This window comes from Petaurus breviceps, unplaced genomic scaffold, assembly GCF_028583685.1.
Source record: "Petaurus breviceps papuanus isolate PSGF00001 unplaced genomic scaffold, PetGlider_PUasm1.0 91133, whole genome shotgun sequence".
In the NCBI taxonomy this organism is placed as follows: domain Eukaryota; kingdom Metazoa; phylum Chordata; class Mammalia; order Diprotodontia; family Petauridae; genus Petaurus; species Petaurus breviceps.
In genome coordinates this window covers 92,497,924-92,521,685 of record NW_027187419.1, presented here as the reverse complement: position 1 = coordinate 92,521,685, position 23,762 = coordinate 92,497,924, and the positions used below count along the sequence as shown (strand labels likewise).

The window sequence follows — 23,762 nt, the reverse complement described above, 5'->3', positions numbered from 1 at the left end:
TTGGGTTCTTATATCCAGGTCTAGATTTGTTCCCTCCCTCTTAGAGCTTAAGGTGTAGGTTCAAAAGATCTTTCATAAGAGAAAGATGGCACATCAGAAAGTCAATTGATCTGTTCACATCAGCTGACTGAATAGAAACATGTTTACTATTTGGACTGGAAAAGAAGAATGAACAGATAAAATTATAGGTAAGAAGTACATCTTTTCAAATTCAACCTTGTATTTAAAATTCTGTCTCCTAGTTTGAAAAATCTATTCTAATGATAAAGGTCCAGAATTCATGTTGTCAAGTCCTTATAAAATTCTTTGGGAACTTAAAACAACAACAACCTATTTAATTAATGACTGACTTAAGTGTGTTCTAGTGCTCAGGGAAATTGCCTTATACTACAATGTTCATAGTGACAGTAACTAAATTCCCTTGAATGGAGCCAAAAAGAGGCCTATATTTTTGTTCTATAATGAAAAGTATCAGTGTGATTTTGGTTTTCTTAAAAAAATCTTATATTGAAATACCATTATATAGCATTAAATTTTGCTTTGATGTTTCTCATAGGTACACTTTCACAGGAATTTATACCTTCGAATCACTTATAAAAATTTTGGCAAGAGGTTTCTGCTTAGAAGGCTTTACTTTTCTCCGTGATCCATGGAACTGGCTGGATTTCAGTGTCATTTTAATGGCGTAAGTTTTGAAATGCTCACATAAAAAGAGGCATGAAATTAATTTCTGCACAAAGCATGCCAAGCATAGCTTTATCATCATAGGGATTTTTTTTTAGTTGATGTGATTTTGTATCTATTGAATGCATTTTTGGAATACATTCTATATTTCAAAACAAAATCTGCTATAGAAGTTGGCATCGTGTATCAGTTCCAAGAGTAACTGTAAGAAAGGGACATTAACTAATATGATAAATTCTTTCTACTCAACCATGTTAAAGTTATTTGTTGACTTAACCCTGTCCCAGTGCCACCAGCTAAATTTAGGGAAATAAGTTTGGTACACTAGCTTGGTTCAATCTGTTGCTATTTAAGCGAAATTAATAGCCTCCAAATTATATTCTTAAAGTACAGATTGAAATAAAAGGTAACTTCGAATGCTAGCAATTTCATTAGATTCCTTTGGCAAAGTGGTCTGTAAGCCAAATGTAGCATTAATTACTTAGTATAAACTCTGCATAAACCCTCAATAACTCTGATTTAATTCTACAGGTATGTAACAGAATTTGTAAACCTAGGCAATGTTTCAGCTCTTCGAACTTTCAGAGTATTGAGAGCTCTGAAAACTATTTCTGTAATTCCAGGTAAGAAGTTAACTGGTATAAGGGATTAGGTCCCTTATATATCCATTTATTTCTTGTGTGTTATTGTTTGTGTGTGAACTCCCTTATACAGATATCTGACAGAGTTTGTGGACCTGGGCAATGTCTCAGCGTTGAGAACATTCAGAGTTCTCCGAGCATTGAAAACTATTTCGGTTATTCCAGGTGAGATCGAGGTTAAACACCGAGGCTGATTTTAAATATATCCAAGTTGAAAGCACAACTGTTCAGCAATAAGCCTTTTAAAAAAAATTTACATTAACAAAATGCAATAAATGCAAGGCAGAGTTTTAATTATAATGAATCTTTATATTTTTATATTTGTATTTATAAAATCAGCCCTTGAGTTTAACAAAGTATTGCATGAGACAGCTCTTAAAACACTTTTCATTTATGGTATGAAGCTTTCTCTTAAAACATTTAGAAAAAGCTTCAATGCTGTAAAACTTAATTGTTTGCTTAAATTTTGCCATTTATTAAAAATGTTTAGGATTGATAATAGAAATCTGTCTTTTTAAAAAAAGTTATCTTAAGGGGCGGCCAGGTGGCTCAGTGAGTAAGAGCACCAGCTCCAGTGTCAGGACCTGGGGATCAAATCCGGGCTCAGATACTTAGCACCACACCCAGAAATAACTGGCCATGTAACCTTGAGCAAGTTACTTAAGCCGGATTGCTTAAAAAAAAGTTATCTTAAAAAGTAGAAGAGATAACTTTAAAAAATAGATTCAACATAACATTGGATTTTTAAAATGTTAATTTGGATTTTTTCCTCTAAACCACTGCCCGGTAAATAATAGTATATGATGTGTAAATGAAAGAAAACAATAAAAAAAGAAGAGCTGAAATATAAGAAAGATTTTCTTAACGTGGTTTTGTGGGCATGTAACCCAAAATAAACAAAATTTCCTGTTTTCAAATAAAGTCAAAGTGGGGAGCCAGAAAGTGTACTGCTTATAGATAGAAATTTTTTCCGCATTCATTTCCCAAACCCATAGGTTGTTTGCTGGCCTTTATTATCTCACAAGCCAAACAATCATTTGGGAATGAAAGGGAAGGGATGCTTATGCATGATTAATATGAAATTGTGATTTGTTATGGTATTAATACCTTGTTCTATCATTCTCCCTTTGCAGGTTTAAAGACTATTGTGGGGGCCCTGATCCAGTCAGTGAAGAAGCTTTCTGATGTCATGATCCTGACTGTGTTTTGTCTGAGTGTATTTGCTCTTATTGGGCTGCAGCTGTTCATGGGCAACCTGAGGAATAAATGTTTGCAATGGCCCCCAGGCAATTCTACTTTTGAAACAAACATTACTTCCTACTTTAATAGTACAATAGATATAAATGGGACATCTGTTAATACAACAATGACCACATTTAACTGGAAGGAATACATTGAAGATAAAAGTAAGAAGTGCTGCTATATATTAACCTGTTTACTGCCCAAACTTTTACAAATGTCAATAGACGAAGAAATGAGATTTTTAAAAAATCTGATGCCAGTAACTGTCGAGAAGTTCAGTGCCTATTCTTATGGAATATAAGGAGTATTTTAGAACTGTGAAATGAGTGTAAATGTATATTGTTTTAATTAGATAGTATAAAGCTGACTTAATATTAATGGCATTAATCTATAAAAATATTTAATTCTTTTCATTAACAGGTCATTTTTATTATTTGGATGGACAAAGTGATGCTTTACTTTGTGGAAATAGCTCAGATGCAGGGTAAGGAACATTATTAAGAAGATTTTATTATATAATAGAAACCAGAAGAGGCAAATAGATACAAGGCTAGCTCTACATATAGAAAGAATAGGATTGCCAAAGGGATTCAAAATATTTTATTTTTTTTGTCAAAACTCCTAAAATTAACACCAGAAAGTCTTTCCTTTGGGTTAAACAGTATCTGCAGAACATTACAATAAACTGTATCTGTGGAGTGGAATAAGAGTCTCTCCTCTCATTAATACATTAAAACCTTATAATATATTAGAATACTCCCTCTCCTCCTCTCCAAAGGAAAGTAAATTTTAATGTCCAGAAGCTGCCTGCTTAACTTGGGGTTTCCTGGCTAGATGGTTTCCTTCCTTCCTTCCTTCCTTCCTTCCTTCCTTCCTTCCTTCCTTCCTTCCTTCCTCCCTCCCTCCCTCCCTTCCTTCCCCAAAACCTTGAACCAACTTCACTCTGGAGCTCATAGATTGGACCACAATAGATCCCTGCCCAAGCTGCACTTCATGGCTGTTATTTTGGACCCTCCTGCTTGAACCTTAATGTAACTGTTTCTCTTTCGAACAGTAACCCTGGGGGTCTTCCCCTCCCAGCTTGATTTTTTTCTAATTAAAGGGGCCATCCCTTGACTCACTTCTTAAAGAGGTCTATTCACTGAATTGGCATTACATCACTCTTAAGTGAGTAGGTGAAAAGGCTTTAGCCTAAATGGGCCAAGGTCTCCCTTTGCATCTTGGGTCATCTCTAGTCATCCTGATGAACATCTGGTCACTGAATCAGGAGGAGAAAGTGAGACTGGTGACCTTGCACTGCCCTCCCCTTACTCAAATCAAAGTCAATTGCAAGTCATGTCATCATTTCCCTGATGCCATGGTCCTCTTTGAAAATGAAGAACAAACACAACAAGAAGTACTTAATAAATGTGTGATGAATTGAATTGAAAATTAGGAAATGTGATAGACATTTCACTATAACAATGGTTGAAAATATTTTTATGAGAGTACAGTGGAGCAAATCCATTATGAAAGGAGACTCAGATTATTTAATTGTTTACATAATCCCAAGCCAACTAAGGTTATCCTACTAACCAGATCTTTATTCCTTTCTATCATTTGCAGTCACTGTCCAGAAGGGTATATATGTGTGAAAGCTGGTATAAACCCCAATTATGGTTACACTAGTTTTGACACCTTCAGCTGGGCCTTCTTGTCTTTGTTCCGACTAATGACTCAAGATTACTGGGAAAACCTTTATCAGCTGGTAAGGCTTGAGTAATAGATTTTTTTAAAAATTTGTGATCACATAAAAGATGGTATGTAACTTAAACTTTAATATAACACTATTTGCCACAGAGTAAAATTTGGTATAAGGTGAGTTTGTCTTGTATGTTCATCAATCAGCAAATATACACTGAGCACCTTTCACACATGAGGTTTTGCTAGGCAACATAGGGAATACAAAGGACTTTAAGATCTTTATTATCTTATTATTAAGTGAGATTAAAAGTGTTAAATAAGCAAAGCTCTTTGTAAACTTTAAAATGCTACATAAATATTAGGTATGATGATGATGATGACAATGATACAATTTCTTGACTTCAAGAAACTTTACATTAAAGTTAAATGGAAAAAGCATAATTACATGATAGGATAACTAAAAAACATAAGGTAGCACAACATAGTGGATGGAGTGTTGGTCTGGAGTCAGGAAGGCCTGGGTTCAAGTCTTGCTTCTGACACATACTGGCTGCATGATTGCTGGCAAGTCACTTGACCTCTCACTTGCCGCAGGCAACTCCTAAAACAATCAATTATAGAGATTTGTCAATCTTTTTTTTTTTTTTTTGCTTTTTGGAGGGCAGTTGGGGTTAAGTGACTTGCCCAAGGTCACACGGCTAGTTTGTGTATTAAGTGTCTGAGGCAGGATTTGAACTCGGGTCCTCTTGACTCCAGGGCCCATGCTCTATTCATTGTGCCACTTAGCTGCCCCGAGGAGTTGTCAATTTTTATCAATGCAGGGTGTTTCCATGCTGGTAAATCCCTATGGGGCAGATTCCCACAATAATGAAATCACAATTCTCTACCAAAGAAAATGCCAAATGAATGATATAGCAAGTAAGTACATAACTCAGAAAGGGAGAGGGAGTATTATCTTTTCCAGAAGACATTCATTATAAGAAGGTGAGATATTGCTACCCCAAAGGCAATAAATATCTTTAGACATAAAAATTCATGCACATTTGAAAATAAAGTTTTATAGGAGTGAACCTTTTATAGTGAACTTTTGGAATAAATTATCTTTCATGCTACAAACAAATTTTAGTCAAAATGCTTGAATGTTATTATATATAGAATCACAGAATCAGAGAGTGAGTTGAAAAGAACCTCTGGGACCAAATATTTCTACTCAAAGAAACATGAATCTCCTCTACTATATAGTGACAAGTGGTCATCTAACCTCTGTCTGAAGACCTCCAATGAGGAGCAACCTCCTACTGCCCCAGGTAGCCCATTCAACTTTTGGGCAACTCTAAGTTATCAAGTTTTTCCCAACATCCAAGCCTAAATTTGTCTCTTTGAAACCTTTCCCTGCCACTCCTACTCCTACCCTCTAGGAATGAGCAAAAGTTTACTCCTTCTTCCGCGTGACAAGCCTTCAAATTACTTGAACACAGATAACATGTTCTTAGTCAACTAAATATTTGTACTCTAGTCAACTGATCTTCATAGGGCATCTTCTCAAAGCCATTCACTTTCCTGGTTGCCCTCCTCTGGAATCTCTCCAAAGAGCAGTTTATCAGTACCCTAACTAAAATGTAATGGCAAAAACTGAGCATAATATTTCAGATATAGTTTGGCCAGGTCAGAGTTCAGTGGAGCTATGACCTCCATTTGAATATTATGATTCTCATTATTTAGTCTAAGATCAATTAACTTTTTTGAGAGTCAAATCATGATAATGACTTATATAGAACTTTTAGGCAACTAAAATCCATAGATCCTTTTTTAGAATATTAATTACTATCCAACCATATCTCCCCTATTTCAAACTGGTAAGTTGATCTTTTGAACCCACTTTCTACCCCCTTCCCATTTTTTCTTATTTTTAATTAACATGCAATTATTTTCTCTCCTTTCTTCTCCTTAATTAAAAATAAAAATAAATCCACATAAATATGCAATCGAGCAAAACTAATTTTCATGTTGATTATGTCCAAAAATGTATGTCTTATTCTGTCTTTTTAAGTCCATCAGGAAGTGGAATTCAAGTTAAAGAAAGATTACAATTATCACCATCACATTTCTTCTTATTAGATTAAGCCCAATAGCCTCATTTGTTCCAGAATAAAGTTTTATGGAATAAATTGGCTGCTGCCCTCCTAACTTGTGAAAAGCAGTCTCCTATCTTGTATCACCACATTAAGACATGAAATTGACGCTTTTTTCCCCTCCACTAGACACTACGTGCTGCAGGAAAAACATATATGATATTTTTTGTTCTGGTGATTTTCTTGGGCTCTTTCTATTTGGTGAACTTAATCCTGGCTGTGGTTGCCATGGCTTATGAGGAGCAGAATCAGGCCACTTTGGAAGAGGCAGAGCAAAAGGAGGCTGAGTTTCAGCAAATGCTGGAACAACTTAAGAAGCAACAAGAAGAAGCTCAGGTATAGTTAAAGTTTTAAAATACTTTATTCAAGATCTTATTTTCCTAAATGTGATTTTTGCCATGGTAGACAGGTAAAATTAGAACATGATATCCTCTCATATCCAAGAATTTTTATTAGAAGGTAACAGAATCTTCTTCAAAACATAAATAGCTTCTGAATTAGATTAAGTTAATTTCAAAGAAAATATTTACATATCTAAGGAAACTGGCTGAAAGTAATAATAGGTAGATTCAGTTAAGGTTTACTATATGATGCCAAATGTTCTTTCATGAAATCAATATCACTATCTGATTTTTAATTGAAAAAGAACTATAGCAAATATAAAAAGATAACCATGCTATTACTTCCCACTGATTCTAGGGCAGAGGTTTTAAGCCAGGGATCCACAGACAACCCCTTCCTCATCAAGGAGTATGCTGGTAAATAAATTTAATCTGGTCCTTAAAAAGCCCATAAAAGCTGACTCCAGCACACACATGGTCCATTGATAGATTTCAGGGACAGGAGAGGGGGTTTGTAAACTTTGATGGGGAAAAAAATCATATTTTTTTCTTTTCATTAACCTTTAACTGAAATTTAGCATTTCCTTTAACAACTTCAAGACAAAGGGATCTATGACATAAAAAGGTTAAAACACTTGCCTACGGCCTATATTAAGCCAAAGTAGAGAGTAAAACATATAGTTTGTGAAAGGATGTTGGACTGCATCTTATAAAGTTCTATAACCAATTTCCAGCTTTAGGTTAGTTCATTAAAATGAAAATTAAGCAGGCTGGGTTACAGGGGAAATAGTGAGGAGAGTATGACTCTAGGAAAAAAGTTAAGATACATGCCACAAATATATTTCAGCTCCATGACCTATTGTTAGTCAGTAAGCATGTATCAAGGTCCTACTATGTGCCAAGTACTGTGCTGTTTGGGTGATATTAAAGAAAGGTAAAAGATTGTCCCTGCCCTCGAGGTGCTCACAGTCTAATTGTTCTTTCATTCTCTACTTAGCAGCGTTCAAACAGACCATGCATGATGCTCACACCCCAGCGAATGAATACTTCAGCCCAAATAATTTTTCTAAACAGTGTGTCAAAGGAAATTCAGTTATATCTCCAAAGTGCTGTACAGCACTTGTCTACTCCTTTCAGGGTGCTATCCTTGTATAGACAGAATTTTGAGTCGGGCCTTCAAGTGAATTCAAATGAATAAGGCAGTCCTGCTCCCCCCTTCTATTGCTTCTTTGAGATTCCTAGACAAAAATAAGCATATTTGTGTAATGGGAAATATTACTTGGAAACAGCATATTGGAATGGAAAGTGCCAGTTTCCTTAGATTTGGACTTAATAGACCAGAATTCAAATACTGGATCTGATTCTTGTCATGTGTGTCTTTTGCAAATCATTTAACCTCTGAGGTGGTGGTAGGGGTAGTATTGAATATATTTATTTATACATTTTACTTTAGCTCACTAAATGAGAACAAAATAGTATGTACTCAATGACACTGACACAGGATAGAGGTCACTTTATTTAAACTCCTTGTGATTGCCCTAATGGTATTTATATATATATGCCTCTAAAACCATGTAAGGAATAATATCAACACTTTGCATGTGATGTATAGTCTTTTTTTTTCAAAGAGAAACGGTCCTTTTAATTTCAAAAAGGGGGCAAAAACCAAAGCAAAATTCAGACTCAGTTTTTAGAGTTACTTTGTTCCAAAGTCTTTTTTTAGCCTGAATGTGTCTGACATGTTATGGACAGCTACACTGGCCAAAATAGAAGATGTATACATCGAGTGACACTATTACAAAATAAGCAATAAAATATGTTGAGATTTACAATACTGACAAACTTTTATCAATTAACATTTTGCTTCTGCAATCCAGTCATTTTGAGGGTAAAATGTGGCACCATTCAAATGTGTACAGCCTTTAGAAATTGGAACCTGCTATATCAAGCTGAAGTTAATATGGAATTTAGACAAGTAGAATGTAAATAGTCAAATTATAATTTGGCTAGCAAAATTAAGGTTTGCTTTTTAACAATTAACAAAAGAATGCCATTGGATTCCAGTGCTTAATTAATAAAAAAATGGATGGACTTTCACTTTCTAAGTGCAAGTTTAAACAACCAGAAAATTCTTAGCAGTTGATGTTATAACCATATCACTACACACACTTTATTTTGAATTTTTAAGAGTTTCTTACTTTTCAAGTAAGAAGCATAGTTCTGCCATTATAATGCAATCTGACCAAACAGAAGTAGCAGGTGAAAAAATCAGTGTAAGAATATAAGGTCATTTGACATCCCAATCTATCTTGCTGAATTATCATATCTTACCACCTACTTCACAAGGTACCATCCAACCAATGTTTTAATGTATTTCAGTTTCTCTTTAACATCTGCTAATGGATATCCATATGTTCATCATTGTTTAGACATGAAGGAAGACCTAGTATCAACCCAATGGGTTCACATCCTAAGTGAAACTTAAATAGATAAGGAAAGACAAAACTACAAAAGGAGAACAGGTAGTTATGTCCCAAACAATTATATTGAGCCATTCAATACATAGTCTTTGAATATTTAGCATAATGTAACCCATTATCTCACATGTTCAACAGTTTATATTGGTTTCAGAGGAAAAAAATATCTCAAAAGAAGACATTTTTTTTTGCCTTTTGGAGGGCAATTGGGGTTATGTAACTTGCCCAAGGTTACACGGCTAGTTTTTTTTGTGTGGGCGTTAAGTGTCTAAAGGCCGGAACCAAACTTGGGTCCTCCTGACTCCAGGGCCTGCGCTTTACTCACTGCGCCACATAGCCGCCCCAAGAAGATAATTTTTTAAAATGGGAAAAGATAGCCTATGAAACCTAAATATAATAAAGTATAAATATGAAGAAAAGGGTCAGATGCTGTATTTTTTAAATATGTGGGGGGAAATTTTAACAGCTAGATTTTACTCTGAGGAGAATTAATGGAGTTATACTATAATAATGGCAGAATTCTTAGAACATGAAGAAACTATGAGAATAAAGTAATGTTTCTTTCATGATTTTTAAATATATATAGTTGTTATATTTTGAAAGATCTAGAAGTCAGATATGAAAGCAATAATATTCTAAGCAAGATAGTACCTTGGCAGCATTGCAATGTTAGCTATGAACAGATATACAGATATGAGTTAATAAAAATTTTCAATTCAGTACTAATCACAAATCACTAGAACAATGGTAGTTCCGAGCAAGAGAGAGAAATAGAGGGGAAAAAAGTATTACTTTAGAAGGTATGTCATTAGTGCTGCCAGGGAGGCAATGCAGCCAAATACTAATACAGAAATAAAATTGAAAAAAAGTTTAGCCAATGTGTTTTGCAGGTTTCAATTAGTTTCCATATCTGTAAGCAAGAGCTGATTACTTCCTAAATTGCTTGCTTGTTGCCATCTAACTATACTCTCTTCCATATCCTCTGCCTTTCATGTGATCTGAAATAAGATCGTTTTCCTTCCTTTTGTGACAAAATATTTTTATTCATTTAAAATATAGCCCTAATACCAGGCTACAAATAAACCATGTCCTAGCACCTTTCCATTAAGAATACAAGTTAATAATGCTTTTTTACTTTTGTGAGACTGATGCTCTACAATTCACCTTCTGTTCATTTTACTCTCTATTATAGTCATAGTTAAATAAACCACACTTAAATTTCCAGGCTAAAAATATTTATCCTTGAAGCGAAATCATAGAATGGTTGCCATTTTTTCTCTAAGACCTGCCTGACTTTCAGAGACTGGTGAGCTAGTCTTGGTTAAAAAAATCTGCCAAATTGTTTTGGGGTGTCTGAAACTGAAAGCTTAAGAGAGCAATATATCATGGTTTCTTATAACAAAAGAAATTGATCTTAAGACATTGCTCTACATAATCCTTTTATTAATTGGTATATGGTTTGGGGACTGGAATATTTATTAGAAACATCTGAAATACAATAAAGAAACATGACCTAAATCCAAATTTTACCCAAGATTATGAACTTCCAGATACAATTTAGTCCAAATAAAGAACTGAGGATACCTCAACAAACTGAGCAGAATGTATCCTTTCCTCTACTTAAGGGCAATGATGCCATTTTGTTATTCACAACACTCCAAAAAGATGGTTATGGGAAGGGACAGAACTGTAAGTTCCATCTCTCAGTGTTTATGACCATGGAAAACTCCTATTTGTGCTAGGCTGTCATCATGACTCCACCCAAATTCTCAGAGATTCTTGTGAAATATCATAGGAAATTCATACTATCAGTGGCAATGGATGTTATAAGGGAGTATTTTTCCCATGAGCTAGTTGGTAAAAAAAATAAATGACTGATCCAGGAAATATAGAAGGTCATCCCCAAGTCATATTACCTTATATCTCACCAAACTCAAAAAGGATGAATAAGGTTCACTTTTGGATAATGTCAATTTGTATTTTTAAAAAATAAATATATAGAAATATTTTTCAAATATAACTCATGAACTATTACAAATATTTGTTTTTATATATCATAGAGTTTGTAAGTTAATTTTGTGATGTCTTAAATTTCTGCATGCTAAAGTGTATGATTTTGTGGTACAATAGGCAGTAGCAGCAGCATCAGCTGCATCAAGAGATTTCAGTGGAATAGGTGGGCTAGGGGAGCTCTTGGAAAGTTCTTCAGAAGCATCAAAATTGAGCTCAAAAAGTGCTAAAGAAAGAAGAAATAGAAGGAAGAAAAGAAAACAGAAGGAGCAGCCTGGAGGAGGTCAAGGAGAGAGTGATAAATTTCCCAAATCTGAATCTGAAGATAGTGTCAGAAGAAGTTTCCACATATCTGTGGATGGAAGCCGACTGAATTATGAAAAGAGATTCTCTTCTCCTCATCAGGTATTTACTTTTATTAATTCCACTGTATGGAAAGCTATGGCAATACATAATTGTGATTTCACTGTGGGGAAAAGTTAAAGAATAGGTGAACTCACATTTTAATGTATTTATTTACTCATTAGTGTTTCTACTTCTTAAAACAGCCATTTATTTTTTCCCATTTGTTCAGCTATGATTGTTCCCATATTTTGAGAAAATTCAGTTCATAGGTATGAAGCAATTTGTCAGAAATATGTACTGTGTAAGACAATTTCCTATCTCCTGATTTTTCTACTATTTTCATTTTGAAAAAGTAATAAAATTGTAATCAAGATGTTCAAGTTGCCATAAAAATTCTACATTTGTCAAAAGTTGCAATTGTGAGATGGGTATGGAGCTGAAAGAAAAATGTTTCTATGGATCTACCCTCTGTCTTCAGACAGAGGATAAATGAAAGCTGTACTACTGTGAATTTCCATTATACCATTATCACATCAAGATATAATACACTGCAATGTGCCTATGCTTAGGAAGCCCTAGAGGAGAAAATGAAAATGAAAGATGTTTCCATTTTCCCTCTGATTTAATTGCTATCTACCAATGCAACCACTGCTGCAGGATATAAGAACAGTCTTAGAAGAAAAGTAAAACAGAGTAAATGTATGTTTGTGAAACTAGAATAATAAGTACTATTTGGGCTTTGAACTATCTGTGATGCTGAAGCGGGACTACACATCACATTGTTATGAAATAACATTCTTGAATAACATTCATCTGCATCATAAAAGTACCAATTATAGGGCTAAATTTAAAAAAAAAAAACTACAACACATGATCCTGCTATGTCTACACAAACATAATACAAAAAAATTCTTCTCCCTTAATTCAGGGAGATGGAGAAATATATAGATAGAGCCAAAGAAAATCAAACATTTTGTAGCAATTGAACTAAAGTTGTCTTTTTTCTTTCCTGTAAGTCATATTCATGGACTAGGTTTTCTTGGTCTGAGTTTCTGAAGATTTTATTGGTTTGAGAATATTAGGGATGAGAATATTTGGAAAAGCCTCATATTGAGTTAAATAATTCAAAGAGATGAATAAAGCATAAATGTAGTTAAAAACCTTTTAAATATTTCCATATATGTGTACATATATGCCCATATGGTTGAATGTTTACCCATATGCATGTTGGTGTATATTTGCCCATACAACTCATATTTAAGGAAACAATTATTTTCACAATTGCCCCATTATTAGGAAAGTAGTTAATTGATTATTTTTCCCTTAATATGGACCTATGATTTAATTAGTATAGGAAACTCTAGGAGTAGAAACCTTTCATCCAGGTATATCAGTTATTTGATAATGAATTTCATTATTGAAAGACATCATATCAACTTCAGATAGTCTACCCTACTAGTTATTTACATGACTCAGAGGAAATGGGGCTCAAATAAGTTTGTGGATGTACCTGATATAGCAGAGTTCATTAGCAGGAATGTGCCTACAGCAAGCTTTCAATCAGTGAATTAAAAACCCTCAATAGTCACAAAGAATGCCTATGTTGAAAAGAGTAGTAGAGAAATGAGAGTGAAATAGAAAGCAGTGAGACTGGCTGTCCAGATTGATTGAAAACAGTAATTTAGTTAGAAAATAATGGCTGATTAAAATTTTTTTTTAACTTTCCCATTACTTGTTATCATTCATTTTTCTATTTCTATGATGGGATCTTAATTTAAAGATTGTATTCCTATATTTAACTATCCCTGAGAATTTACTGGTCATAGCATTATCCCATATGTACTTTTCTCCCCTTCTTAAAATTCTTAAATTTCCACAACATTATCCTGAAATCACATAATGACTTCTTTCTTTTTTTTTTTTTTTTAAGCAATCAGGGTTAAGTAACTTGCTCAAGGTTACACAGCCAGTTATTTCTGGGTGTGGTACTGAGTATCAGAGACCGGATTTGATCCAGGTCATCCAGACACTGGAGCCGGTGCTCTTACTTGCTGAACTACCTGGCTGCTCCTAAGCAATTGGGGTTAAGTAACTTGCTCAAGGTTACACGGCCAGGTGTTTCTGGGTGGGTGCTAAGTGTCCGAGCCTGGGATTCGATCTCCAGGTCATTCTGACACTGGAGCCGGTGATCTTACTCGCTGTGCTACCTGGCCGCCCCATAATGACTTATTTCTAATGTTTTTCTATGTCAAAACAACTTAGTGTTTTATAGAATAAATAATTTCCATTACTATTTGATAATCAGAATTTTAATACAGATATCGGTTCTGCTACCAGTTACTTGTATGTTGTTAGGTAAAGCATTTAAAGTTTCTTCAGCCTGCAGTTCCACATCTATACAATGAGAGGGTGAGACCTGATGGTCTATGGTGTCTAGCATGATAAACTTAAACATCAAATAGCTGTTTTGCTCCCTCAAATTTAATTTCCTAGCATGTTTTTTACCCACCAGGAAAAAAAAATACTAGGCTTGAGAGCTTATAATTCATGACTAATAAAAGCATTGAAAAAATGCTTGTGTTATAGTGGCTCTTAGAAATAATCAAGTCCAATAGTTTTATTTAATAAGGAAACTGATGCTCCAAAGGTGAAGTGACTTGTCCAAAAGTCACACTGTTATTAAGTATAAGAGTGAAGACAATAACTCAGGTTATTTGATTACAGGACAAGTCCTCTTTCCACATAATACTATTCTTCTATTATCCCTGGTATTTAAGTTGAATCATGAAGCAGTGTAGAGTATTAATAAGAGTTTGGAGTTTGAAGACAAATGGGTTCAAATCCTGACTCTGACACTAACTAGTTATATTACAAATTCTTAGTCATTGATGATTTACTTAAACTCTCTGAGCCCCAGTTTCCTTATCTGTAAAACAAACAGTAATACTTGCAGTATTTGCTTAGCAATGTTGTTGTGAAAAAATATGTGTAAAGTACTTTGGAAACATTAAAACACTATATAATGGCAGTTATTATTAGATATCTAAACAGTCTCAAGAAAAATAGTAGGAACTGAGCTAAGGCACAGAATTATAAAGATCTACATTTCTTAGTCTAATTTTAAAATATCTTCTATCGAATGTTTTTTGTGGTTAGCATCAATTGCAAGCTAGAGTTTTATACAAATTACATTTTATTTTTTTGTCTCAATGATTAAGATTTTAAAACTGGCTAGTTCTTAGCAAAGAGAATGACTGATGCAATTAAATAAGGAAAAGCTGCATGATAGTTTTACCACTTCATGATCTTTGAGTCTTAGAACTGAACACAATATTCCAGACTGTGTTCTGACAAGGGGAGAGTACAGCAATACTACCTTTCTTTCTTTCTTTCTTTCTTTCTTTCTTTCTTTCTTTCTTTCTTTCTTTCTTTCTTTCTTTCTTTCTTTCTTTCTTTCTTTCTTTCTTTCTTTCTTTCTCTCTTTCTTTCTCTCTTTCTCTCTTTCTTTCCTCTCTCTCTCTCTCTCTCTCTCTCTCTCTCTCTCTCTCTCTCTCTCTCTCTCTCTCTCTCTCACCTACACTGCTAATTTTCAGTGTGTGTTCTAGTAGTCATTCAAATCTTGATTCAATGAAAGGAGAGGAGTGAATGGGAAAAGGGTTATGAAAAACAGCAGTAAGATGGACTTTTTCTTCTCCCTCCATTTTCCCCTTCCCCCAAAGTTAAAGCCATGCTACAGGAACAGTGAAGGGCAGAGAAAAGGGCAAGGGCCAGAAAGTAAGAAGCCCTGAGGCAAAGATGAAAAATGCAACTGGGAAAGGAGATAAAATGGCAGAGATCTCTTGGAGGGTGGGGATGGGAGGAAGAAGGGAAGATAGAAAGGTAAAGGAAATTCCTTACAGCAGTGGGGAGTTCTAGTAAGGGCAGGGATTCCCATCCAATGCATAAGTGGGGCAAACATTACTTACTGCCCATACAGCAATATGTTTTATGTTGCTCATAACAGAAATTATTGAGTGATTAGGTGGGGAAGGAATATCATCGTTTGTGGAAAGTGGAGTAAATAAAGATTTTGCACTGAATTATTTTTGAAATGTTGCACTAAACACCATTTTATTTAGTGTTGCTAATGAGTGCATTTCATGAGTTCTAAAATGACTGATTTTTAAAAAGAATGTTCATAAAAGGACAGACTTGACGATAGATTGCAACCACTACCTTCAAAGCTAGTATTTGTTATTTATTTGTGAACACAGGTGATTTATGACATTCCCTGAATCACAGTTTCTTGTACTATAATTAAAGAGATTGGTTACCTTTTTTTCTCTCTTTGCTAGAATCTATCTTCATAGTCTTTGTTAGTTACATCTCTATCTCCTTTACTTTTTCTTATCAGTCTTAGAATTTCTCATGTATTTGACAAAGGCAAAGGGTAGTCTTTTCTCTGCTATACCAGCCAATGTTTCTACAGAACAAGGAACACAGAAATACTACCTGGTTAATCAAGTGATGAATAAATAATAAATGGTGATGATGATGATGATAGAATTTACATAGCACTTTGTGGTTTCGAAATAATTTTGCATATTTTATTTCATTTGATCCTCGCAACAACAGTAAGGTAGGTGCTATTATTATTATCATTTAGATGGAGTGACACTTTGTGATTTGCCCAGGGTCACATAGTTAGTAAGTATCTGAGACAGAATTTGAACTCAAGTTTTCCTGACTCCAACTACTAACTTTTGCCATGGAGCTGAAAATACTGAATGGAGTTGACCATTAGCAGCTATCAGAAAAACTGTAGGTAACTCTGGAAAAAAGCTCTAAATTCACAGATGGTCAGTCAGATATGACTAACCTTCTGCATTTGCTTTCTGTGTTTTCCCAAGTACAGGAGAGTAAAATTAATTTCCTTCTATATTCATAAAAGGAGAAAAGAAAAGAGAGAATACTTCCTTACCAGGACCTAAGAAGGGAAGAGGGAAACTCTTGATAATTTCTAATTCAAAACAACTTTTTCATGTTGTTTGGGGGTCAGGGAGCAGAAAGATTTATTTTCCAAGTCTCATTCATTCCCAGCCACAATACCTGCATATTCAAAAAGAACTTTTTGCATCCAACTTTAGGTATATTCCTCAATAGAATTTTCCCCAAAAGGTGGCTTGTGTTTTAAATAAAATTGATTACCCTGCTCTATAACATGGCCACCCTGACCCAAAAGAAGCATAACTGAATAATTTTAGGAATTTAACATAGATAGCATGATACAGAGCAAAGGGAACCCAGCTCTGTGACTTAACTATCTGTGTGACTGTGGACATGTTATTTACCCTTGGTTATTCAGCCTCAGTGTACAAAATGAGGGGCATGAATGAAATTGTCTCTAAGGTACCCTCTGCAGCCAGAGTCTATGCACTCAATTTATTTTTGCTTTCCTTTTTTTGTTGTTGTTGTGTTCAGTCTCTGCTGAGCATTCGTGGCTCCCTGTTTTCCCCAAGGCGCAATAGCAAAACGAGCATTTTCAGCTTCAGAGGTCGAGCAAAGGATGTCGGCTCTGAAAATGACTTTGCTGATGACGAGCACAGCACATTTGAAGACAATGAGAGCAGGAGAGATTCACTCTTTGTGCCGCACAGACATGGAGAACGACGCCACAGTAACGTTAGTCAGGCCAGTATGTCATCCAGGATGGTGGTGCCAGTGCTTCCAGCCAATGGGAAGATGCACAGCACTGTGGATTGCAATGGTGTGGTTTCCTTGGTGGGTGGACCTTCAACACTTACGTCACCTACTGGACATCTTCCACCAGAGGTGATAATAGATAAACCCACTACTATTGACATGATATGCAAGTCTGACATAGTTGTCAAGCCTGGGTAGTATTTTTTTCCTCTCTCTTTTTTTTCTATGCCAGCTTGTGCTTCTACACAGCAAGAAACACAAAAACTGCCTGGCTAATCAAGCGGTGAACCACAGAATCTAAGGAATTCCTTAAGTGTTCTTTTCATTCTCCGAAACATTAAACTAAATAGGAAACCCATTTTGCACATAGACTTACCAATAATTAATTGATATTGAATCTTTACAGTATATTCATTGATTCTAAAAGTGTATAGCTATATACCACTATGTTCTATAATATTTAAAGTAATTATAAAACCAATATATGAATATCTTATTAAATATCAGCTCTGAATTTTGGTTCATGGATATTAACTTGAGACATTTTTTTTTGTAGAACTACCTTTAATCAGAGAATCTATCATTGCTAACAGTGCTATGTTTAAAAGGTTAGAAGTTGAAAATTATTTCTTTGTCTCAGCTTAGAGACCTCTAGTATGAGTCTTCAGGGTAGAAACCCAAATTCAAAGTAATTAACAATGGCACAGGAAAGCACACACATTTCAGTGCACATTTGTGTTCATGCATGGAGAGAAAAAATTTGGCCCATGAATGCCAGTGTTGTAATGTAGCATTAAAGAAAATGAGTCAGTCTAAAGAATATTTAATTCAAATATCTATTTTTCTTTTGGGAGAAAAATAATGTTCATATGAAACTGAACATTACTACTCTGAATAAGCAAAATATTTTTATGTTTTAATGAAAAAAGGAACATTTTACATAGGCATGGAAATATATGGCTTTTAGTACTTTTAAAGAAAAAAAAAACTTTATCATTAAAAATCACAATGATACCTTTATCATTGAAAATTTGGAGATGGATAATACCATAATGATGTTATTAGGATTTTCCAATACTAATTACTCACTAAACAGTTGTATCAAATTTAGATAGTTAAAGAAATCTCCTTTACAAATTAATGACAAATTGCATAACCTATACTACATTATACACAAATCTGCATGACGCATGACTTTCTAAAAGTCCTCTGAGTCGCTTTGTTATGCTTTAGTATCCAATTTAAGATACTGGTTTGAGCCATCAGTATTTTATTTGCAGGGCACCACTACAGAAACTGAAGTGAGAAAAAGGCGGTTAAGTTCTTATCAGATTTCTATGGAGATGCTAGAAGATTCTTCTGGGAGGCAAAGAGCTATGAGTATAGCCAGCATATTAACCAACACCATGGAAGGTATGTAGTGGATGGCACAAAACTCAGAATTTGTCATGGCATAAGCTGGTCTTCACTAGTTGATTCCTTAAAATGAGTATCTACAAAATGCTTCGTCCATACATGTCTGAATTTGATCTTAAAAATGCATCTGATTTGTAGAAAAGTTAGAGTACTGAGATTCATTTTTTAACACATGAGGTCAGAACAATCTGACTGATGGGATCTCACATAGTTCATACTAAATACAGGGCTGTCTTACTGATAAGAAAGACCATTCCCAAACTTTTCCTCTCTGTGTCTTGCTTTGTCTCTGACCTACAGTGGCTGTATTTCATAATGCCAAAGTACTATATTATTATTGTTTTCTTCTTATGATGTTTTCTTATTAATTAAAAAATACAACAAATCATAAGAATTTGCTAAAACTCTTTGTAATTGTGTTACATATTTAGAGACATACTACAAAATAGGCTTCAAGAAAAAAAAATCAGTTTGATTTTCTTCTCCATCCCAAGGAACCAATATTCTACAGTAATAGAGGAAAGTGGCAAATTAACTGGACATTTCAGGAATTCCATCACACTTAGTCATGGTGATTGATTAAAGGTTTCTTCCCTCATACAGTAGACACATTAAAAAAAATAGTATTCATACTGGTTACTATCATGTGACCAGAGAAATATCTATTCATGTCTTTAAGGTAGGTCAAGGAAGCATGTGCTGTGAAACCACTTCCCATCCCCCATATGAATTTGTCAGAAATGATGTGTGTGTGAGTGTGTACACTATAGCATTAATCATAGTTTATTTTCTCTCTGCCCCTCAAGGAAAGTAAGATGTCATGTGACTGGTGTCATGCTATATGTTAAATAATTCTAGCATACCACATTCTCTATAAAATACTAATTACATTAATAATCTTGAACTTTTGAAAGCATATTTGAGTATGTGTTTGTATGATGTAGTTTAATAACATACTCTCCTAGTATAAGTTTGTACCAAAACTATTCTACCAAAGGTCTAAGAATAAGAGTAACAATACAAAACTCATACTTTTGCATAGCCACTGAGGTACATTATTTTTATAGTTATACTTGAGGGTTCTGCAGATTCTTAGATCCTTCCATTGATCTATCATTTAACTGGCATGGGCACTGCCTCCACTGGTACATATTACAACCTATCACTGCCTTCTCATCTCATGTAATACTTGTCAATTCTCTTCCATATGTCCTCCATAGGATATATGTCCAATATTCTGGACAACATTTTCTAGGTTTCAAAAAATATTTTGTGGATACCAATTCAACATTTGTTTACCCATTTGTTATTCATTGCCCTGGTTACTCCATCAGTCTACTTCCCTTTCTAGCTACATCATTCTTTGAAAATATCTTTTACAGCACTCTTTGTACTGAACTCATTATAGGTAATACTCTCCAATCTATTTATACTCATGATGCATCTCCTTATTGTCTTCTGTGACAATTGACATTTTAATTCTTTGGATATCACAATGTTCTATGAATTGTCATCATTTAGTGTCTCTGGGAAAATACTGTTGTTGAATAGATGGGCATTTGTGCACAGGTAGCAGCATGGGACGTTTGAAAGTATTATATAAATTTCCAAATGTAATCCAACTGATGTGTTCTCCTCCTATTCCAATTCTGGGCCTAACTGACTCTTCATCTAGAGAGAGAGACAGAGACCGAGACAGAATGAAAGCTTTAAGTAAAACTTTAATTGACCCAATAGGAGGGCTATCCAATTGCATGTCATAATTTAGCCAATAAGCATTTTTCATCTACTTGATTTTGAAGTGTGGATTGCTAGGCAAATCTGTTTAGAATAACCATTGGTCAAATTTAGTAAGCCCTCTAGTATTCTATGGCTTGCTGCAGTGTGTACATTATCAACCACAAAGAGGAAATTCCTCTTTAATACAGACTTCAACATGAAACATCTTCTGTGATATCAATGAGCTCCTTTGGTGAGTATGACTACCTGGTTTAAGCCTTATTTAATATTAATAATCAAAAGACTTTTGAAGAAAGTTATCTGTTATTGCATCTATCTGGAAATCTCATATGATTTTAAAACACTCTGAACACATATTGGAGAAAAGCCTTGAAAGCTGCATTTTGCTTTATTTAAAATGTTTTATACTCCATAAAGCATAAACATAGTGGGATCTTGTATTCTTCGTTGTTCAGTCAATTGTGAAAGTATGTTATGTTGTGGAAAATCATCTATGAAAACCTGCCTATTCCCTTCTTATATTTTCATCAACCATAACTTCAATACAGATAATAAATTAGACACACATGGATTGAAAACCACTAAGTCCTTCTGAGTCACTTTTTCTGGTAGTAATGCCATCCTCGGTTATTTCTATTCTTTTAAACTTGCCCCACTCCCAAAATATTTTAAATTAATCCATAAGTGCCTTGAAAATTAAAATCAATCCTAATACAGATTTCTTATCTTGTAAAGTTAGCTACTCTTATCTATTTTTCATAAGTGAAATATCTGTTTCTCTCAAAGTACATTAAGCAATGTTAGATTCTAATTGTGGTAGTTCCACTGCCAATGATGATTAAAAATAGATCTTTACTGAAATGCTGATTCCACTTTGCTTCTATTTGTTGTCTTTCTATCACTTTAGTCTACAGATATTCTTGGGATGATCTGTCTTAGTTGAATCTTACATCAAGCTTTTTAAAATAGTTTGTTTCTTCCTCCACTGGATTTTCCAGTGATGTGAGATGATACTAGTCCTAATGTTATATCATCCTCCTGCATAATGTTTTAGTATAATCTTGTATTAAAAAATAATGTTGCCCTTGTCTATGTAAAGTGAGCATGTTTGTTGCCAAAGGTGGTTTCTGAATTATTTTTTGCTCCAGGAGTCACTGTTTTAAATGTTTAAACTTTTTTTTAAGAAGTTGATTTTCACTAAAGTCAATATCTTTAATTTTATCCCTTTCTCTCTTTAAAAAAAAAAAGAGTAAACAACATACTCAAATAGGTGAGGTCAGAACTCTCATAATCATGAAGTATCTTCTCATCTTTATCCTTCTATTTTTGTGTTAATTTTGACCTTTCAGCTAACCAGTTAATGATTTGGTTATGAAGAGAAAACTGCTCTGAAGTGATTTCTTTAAAAGCAACCTGTTGGTTCTTGTCTGTTAAGATATGACTGGTTTCAAATTTTTTTGGTGCTATTTTTCATATCCCATCAATTTTGATCTCTTTTCCTGAATAAAGTATTCATGATATACCGGTATGAAATTAGCAAGTAATTTATAACCCTTTGGTCTTTTTTTACATTTTGTTTTTAAGTATCAACCAGAAAATATTTTCTTTTTGAATTTATTTTGAATAGATTTCTTGAATACTGACTTCTTATAATTAAAAAAAATTCTCAGAAATAGCTTAGGTGTAGTAGAAAATGATAAATGTGTTCCTAGATCTAAAACCAAAGTCTATATGTACACATTCTCATGATGTGTTAAGGGAAGTACCCCAAAGATTCTGCTCTCTAGACTCAAGAAAGATAGGTGCACACTTGTAAGAACAAAGAAAGAAGCATTAGAAAATGTCAAAAACAAGGTATTATCAAGTGAAATCGGAATGTGGCTGTAACTTTAGAAGATATAGACTTATGAAGCTAGACAAACAGGTCTACTTTGAAAAATAGCACTTATAGCTTTTTAGCCTAAATAAGCCCAGTCACTTAATCAGAATTAAATTATTACATTAGTGTACAAACATTCCTGAATTGGATTAAAGCCAAGAGCAGTATACATAGATGAAATCCCTATTAATAAGTATCCATGAAACTGGCTAATGGATTTGTTTTCTAAAGTAAGTTAAATTTTATGCCATGAACATTTGTTCTTTAAATTTCTGAATAAATCTTAGGTAAAAAATATAATCGTGATCTATTAGCAATAATAAGAAGGAACTATGTTTATAGTCCTTTACAATTCCTCCTCTTTCCCCCCAGAACTTGAAGAATCCAGGCAGAAATGTCCACCATGTTGGTATAGATTTGCTAACACTTTCCTCATCTGGGACTGCTGGGATCCATGGTTAAAAGTGAAACGCGTTGTTAATCTGATTGTGATGGATCCATTTGTTGATCTTGCCATCACCATCTGCATTGTCTTAAACACTCTATTTATGGCCATGGAACACTATCCTATGACTCAGCAATTCAACAGTGTGCTGTCTGTAGGAAACCTGGTAAGTCCATCTGAATACACAAAGTGATATGCAAATATATTTCATTAGGAAAATTCATGTATACTAGTCAGAATATAATTCAGTCTGTTTCCATTCAGCATTTATTAAGTGCCTACCGCACTAGGCTAGGCAATGTGGAATACAGAGGCATAAATGAAATCATTACTACTCTCAAGTTTGTAATTCACTGGGAAAATGCAACATGTACAAAATATAGAAGCTATATGTAGTACTTTCAATAGGAGAATAATGTTAATAACAATATCTGGACAGACTCTGGTGGCACCTGAGATGGGTTTTGAAGGAAGCGAGGGATTCTATGAGGGAGAAATGAGGGGGGACCCAGACAAAGGGGATCATTTGTGCAAAGGCATAGTGTACCAGGCCAAAATGATGCCCTAATGTCTCTAAAGGAGTGAAGAAGTTTCCTTACAAATGCATCTAAAGTGAAAACTTCCACATATAATGATTGCATAAAAGCCAGTTATGCGGTCTATACTTTGTGGCCCTTTAAGGCTGATTACAAAAGCCTTGTAGAGTCACTGGTGTCACCTCCCAAACACATGGTGGTTATAGGGAAGGAAATCACCTGCTCTGAGGGGTAGGAGTTCTGACTTCCATCTTCCTTTAAAAAAGTGAGACTCCTTTGTGGTATCAGTCTTACGGCTGCCTCCCTAAAATCCCCAGAAAGGTTATTTCTAGAACAGAGCCTTAGAGTAAAAGATGAAGGGTATTTCCCGGAATCTAATATTTTAGTAAAGACAGTAGAGGTCAACTTTGGAGTTTGCTTCTCCAAAATAATAGCCTTATATCAAAGAAAGGGTGCTTTAAAAGTTTATGAGTAGTACCTACCTCTTGGGGAGAAAATTATGCATATGC

At 34.4% G+C, this 23,762-nt stretch overlaps 1 protein-coding gene across 3 annotated transcripts in view; it reads left to right on the top strand.

Annotated features, from left to right (window-relative positions):
* SCN3A (sodium voltage-gated channel alpha subunit 3) overlaps window positions 1-23,762 on the top strand; it is a 107,917-nt gene that overhangs the window by 17,562 nt on the left and 66,593 nt on the right. Inside the window, exons 4-13 of one of the 3 annotated variants that reach the window (XM_069080794.1) lie at window positions 557-685; window positions 1,216-1,307; window positions 2,459-2,731; window positions 2,988-3,051; window positions 4,173-4,314; window positions 6,512-6,718; window positions 11,331-11,615; window positions 17,016-17,216; window positions 18,518-18,650; window positions 22,645-22,883. In XM_069080794.1, coding sequence (XP_068936895.1) covers window positions 557-685; window positions 1,216-1,307; window positions 2,459-2,731; window positions 2,988-3,051; window positions 4,173-4,314; window positions 6,512-6,718; window positions 11,331-11,615; window positions 17,016-17,216; window positions 18,518-18,650; window positions 22,645-22,883 — 1,765 coding nt within the window. Of the gene's footprint in view, window positions 1-556; window positions 686-1,215; window positions 1,308-2,458; window positions 2,732-2,987; window positions 3,052-4,172; window positions 4,315-6,511; window positions 6,719-11,330; window positions 11,616-17,015; window positions 17,367-18,517; window positions 18,651-22,644; window positions 22,884-23,762 lie in introns of those variants that run through there. The other 2 variants (XM_069080793.1, XM_069080795.1) reach the window with 2 other exon arrangements.